General features: G+C 39.5%; 1 protein-coding gene across 5 annotated transcripts in view; it reads left to right on the top strand.

Moving 5' to 3' along the window:
• The window catches only part of ASCC1 (activating signal cointegrator 1 complex subunit 1), a 124,827-nt gene that overhangs the window by 46,843 nt on the left and 76,333 nt on the right, over positions 1–1,651 (top strand). For all 5 annotated transcript variants that reach the window (XM_019625483.1, XM_019625509.1, XM_019625500.1 and 2 more), the window contains exon 6: positions 648–784. In XM_019625483.1, the coding sequence (XP_019481028.1) occupies positions 648–784 (137 nt within the window). The remainder of the gene's footprint in view (positions 1–647; positions 785–1,651) is intronic.

Raw genomic sequence — 1,651 nt, 5'->3', positions numbered from 1 at the left:
AAGCTTAATTTATTTTTTTTCTTTTGTTGACCTTACTATTGGTGTCAAATCTAAGAATCCATTGCCAACTCCAAGGTCATGAAGATTTACCCCTATTTTTCTTCTAAGAGTTTTATGGTTTTAGCTTTTTATTTTTTTTAACTTTATTGGGGAACAGTGTGTTTTTCCAGGACCCATCAGCTCCAAGTCGTTGTCCTTCAATCTAGTTGTGGAGGGTGCAGCTCAGCTCCAAGTCCAGTCGCCATTTTCAATCTAGTTTGGGGGGTGGGGTGGCGCAGCCCACCATCCCATGTGGGAATCGAACCAGCAACCTTGTTGTTTAGAGCACGCACTCTAACCAACTGAGCCACTTGACCACCTGGTTTTAGCTTTTTTATTTAGGTCATTTATTCATTTTGATGTAGTTTCTGTATGTAGTACGGTAGGGATCCACCTTCACTTTTTTGCATATGGATATTCAGTTGTCTCAGCATCATTTGTTGAAGCAGCTCTCCTTTCTCTATTAAATTGTCTTGGCACCCTGGTTGAAAATCAGTTGGTCATAAATGTATGAGCTTATTTCTGGACTCTAAGTTCTAGACTCTAAAAATAAATAAAATTTACGTTTATATGGGCTGAGTTTCTTGTTTCTCTCCCTTTGATAACAGGATCATGGAGTTAATAGCACCATTTTCCAGAATCCCAAAAAGCTTCACCTAACAATTGGGATGTTGGTGCTTTTGAGTGAGCAAGAGATTCAGCAGACATGTGAGATGCTACAGCAGTGTAAAGAGGAATTCATTGAGTGAGTAATCCACAGGAGTGGGGAAGGGTGGTCACCCATACTGGCTTCTTTTTGGTATCACAGACTTGTTTTGGACGAGGGAGCTGGGTGACATGAGAACAGGTTTTGTTGACTCACCTATTTGTAACACTTAACATTGGACTATTGTCTGAAAGGTTTAAAATGGATTTAAAGCATATATTTACAAATTTTTATGAAAAGCCTCTACCTTAAATTATACTAGTTCAATAAATGAATTCTGTTCTTTAACAGGACATCCCATTATTTCCTCCAAAAGTAAATTCTCTTCATTATCTATGAAAGAATATAGGCTACTGTATTGGTTTTTCTGTGCAGCTGTAACACATCACTACAAGCTTGGTGGCTTAAAACAACACAAATGTATTATCTTATAGTTCTGTGGGACAGAAGTCTAATGTGGGTTTTACTGGGCTAAAATGAAGATATTGGCAGAGTTGTATTCCTTTCTGGAAGGTCTAGGGAAGAATCTATTTCCTTGCCTTTAAGTCCAGCTTCTAGAGGCCACTCACATTCCTTGGCTAGTGGCCCCCTTCCTCTGTCTTCAGCACTAGGCTAGCAACGTTACATCTCTCTGACCCTTCTTCTGTTGTCATATCTCTCTCTGCCCACGGTAGGGAACGGTTCTCTGTTTCTAAGGACTCCTGTGATTTGATGGAGTTCACCCAGATAATCCAGGATAATCTCATCTCAGACTCCCTAACCTTAATTGTATCTGCAAAAGTCTGCTATGTGAGGTAGCATATGTACAAATTTCAGAGAGTAGGATGTGGACATCTTTGGAGAGCCATTATTTTGCCTACCACAGTAACTCAAACATTATAATATGATTGCTTGGGAAAGTCTTCT

This window comes from Hipposideros armiger, unplaced genomic scaffold (genome assembly GCF_001890085.2).
Source record: "Hipposideros armiger isolate ML-2016 unplaced genomic scaffold, ASM189008v1 scaffold_15, whole genome shotgun sequence".
Classification (NCBI taxonomy): Eukaryota; Metazoa; Chordata; class Mammalia; order Chiroptera; family Hipposideridae; genus Hipposideros; species Hipposideros armiger.
The sequence above is the reverse complement of the archived record's forward strand: the minus strand, read 5'-3'. Positions and strand labels throughout refer to the sequence as shown.